This window comes from Alligator sinensis, unplaced genomic scaffold, assembly GCF_000455745.1.
Source record: "Alligator sinensis unplaced genomic scaffold, ASM45574v1 scaffold948_1, whole genome shotgun sequence".
In the NCBI taxonomy this organism is placed as follows: domain Eukaryota; kingdom Metazoa; phylum Chordata; order Crocodylia; family Alligatoridae; genus Alligator; species Alligator sinensis.
In genome coordinates this window covers 205,072-207,250 of record NW_005843093.1, presented here as the reverse complement: position 1 = coordinate 207,250, position 2,179 = coordinate 205,072, and the positions used below count along the sequence as shown (strand labels likewise).

General features: G+C 68.1%; 1 protein-coding gene across 1 annotated transcript in view; it reads right to left on the bottom strand.

Annotated features, from left to right (window-relative positions):
• Window positions 1-395: 395 nt before the first annotated feature.
• The window catches only part of ARFIP2 (ADP ribosylation factor interacting protein 2), a gene marked incomplete at its 5' end in the record, with an annotated part of 3,006 nt that continues 1,222 nt past the window's right edge, over window positions 396-2,179 (bottom strand). Inside the window, one exon of the mRNA XM_006037278.2 lies at window positions 396-1,543. Coding sequence (XP_006037340.1) covers window positions 1,388-1,543 — 156 coding nt within the window. The remainder of the gene's footprint in view (window positions 1,544-2,179) is intronic.

Below are 2,179 nucleotides of genomic sequence, written 5' to 3'. Positions count from 1 at the left end.
GGGGGGGGGACCCCGACGGGTGCAGGACCCCAGTCCCACAAGCACTCGGCACCCCGCGGCCTCCCCCGCAAGCCCCGGGGGGTGTGCGGGCCTGGCCCCGAGGGCTGGGGAAGCCTGGACAGGCCTGATCCTGCCCCAGGTTGCACGGCAGGCACCCCGGCGGGGAGCAGAGGCCCCCTCCCCGTCAGGAGACCCCAGCCCCGTCTGGGGAGCGATGAGGCTCCAGGGGTGGCTGGCTGGTGTCTGCAGCACCAGAGCTGCCCCCATGCCGTTCCCTGTGGCAGGGGGGCCAAGGCTGCCCCCACGAAGCTGGATGCAGATGTTTGGGGCCGCTCCCCAGCCAGCCCCCTACGTCACCTCGTCCTCCCAGCCCCAGGCACGAGCAGGCGCAGAGCGACGTTGTACCGTACTGTTTATTCTGGAAGTTACAGGGGGCCGGGGGCGGTCAGACCGACAGAAGGGGGTCAGGTGGAGGCATTAATTTAGCAACGAAAATGAACCGTTTCTTTCCTAGTGTCACTGGAGAAAGTGCCCATGTTAGGGGGCTGCGCCTGCCTCAGCTGGAGGTGCCACCCTGCGGGGGTGAGGCAATTTGGGTACAGGGGACCCATCCGAACCCTCCCCCCAGGATGCCGGCCACATGCATGCACACGCGCATACATGCACACGCTCCAGGCCCAGGCGCAGCCGCTGTTTGGTCCTTGGGGTGGGTCTGCCCCCCCCAAATAGCTTGTCGCCAACCTGAGGCCTCGTGGGATCAGGCCCAACACCCTCGGTTTGGATCTGCTGGTGGGGGGAACTCCAGCCCCCATGATTAGTGTTCAAGCCCCAGTCCGTCCGTCCCCACCCCAGGGTCTAGCTTGGCGCAGCTGGGAGCAGGGGGGCAGGAGTGTAGTGTGTGTCCCAGGGGTGGGGGGCAGCGTTTAGGAACGGAGTGCAAGAACTACCCCTCACCCCTCTGGCACCGGAGCCAAAGCCAAGGGCAAAACCCAGGAGGCCGGGACCCCAGCCCAACCTGCGAGGGAACCCAGGTGTCCAGGGCAGTGTCAGCAGCCCTCGTCCCAGCGGGACAGGGCAGGGTTTCTGCACAGGTCGGGCACCTGTGGAGAAGGTCAGCGGGGCGCCATGCCCAGCAGGGAGGGGCAGGGACTGCCGTGGGGCTGGCAGGAGGGGGCGAGGCAGGGTCCCACATCTGGCAGGGGAGCAGTGCTGGCCAGGGCAGCTGCCCCGAGGGGCCCAGGCCCCTGCTCACCCCGGAGCTGGGGCCCAGGCAGGGGCAAGTCAGACCTGGCCACGTCCCCCATGTTCACCACCGCGCCCAGCCTGCCTGGCCTGGGGCCAGAGGTCAGAGTTCAGGTCCATGGCGGCCCGGCCGGCAGGCAGCTGCTCACTGCTCCTCCAGCCACGAGGGCTTCTCCACTCCTGGGGTCTTGAGCTTGATGTTGAACTGCTTGAGGCTCTGCGCCAGCTGCTGCTGGTTGCCAGCGAAGTAGGCGGAGATGGCGTTATGGAAAAGCAGCAGCTGCTTGTGCATCACCTTGATCTGGGGGGCAAGGGGGGCAGGGGTCAGCCCCACAGCCCCCCCACAGCCGCCTAGCGCAGGGTCGAGGGCCTGGCCCCTGCTCTGGGCAGATAAGTGCCGCCCGGCCACCTCTGGGTTATTCCTGAGCTGACCGGGAGAAAGCCCTGCCTGCCCCCAGTGCAGCGTGGCAAGGCCCTGCAGGGCTGGTCCTGGCATAAGCATCGACACAGTCCAGTCCCCATCCGTAGCCTGGGCTGCATCAGCACCCATCGCTGCTGAGGAAGGGGAGAAAACCCCTGACCCCAGGAGCAAGAGGGGGAAACAATTCCCACCCCACCCCACGGGGCAGCAGCAAAGCCCAGAGATCAGGAAACACCCGCTGCCTCCGCTCTACACCCTGGGGCCAGCCAGTAGGACCCGCACCACCCCACGCTGCACAGCCCGAGCGCCCAGCGCCCCCCCCGCGGGTGGCCCCCCTGCCACGATCGGGCCGGGTGCAGCTCTGCCTCCACCTGCCCCTGCTCTGGGCACAGGGTCCTTGGGAGGTCCAAGGGCGCTCAGGGTGGGGGCTGCTCTGGGGCGTCCGACTGCCTCTTTTCACCGCACGCTCCAGGCGTCGCTGCAGCTCGACGCCCCCTTCCCCGCGCCTGTGCCGGC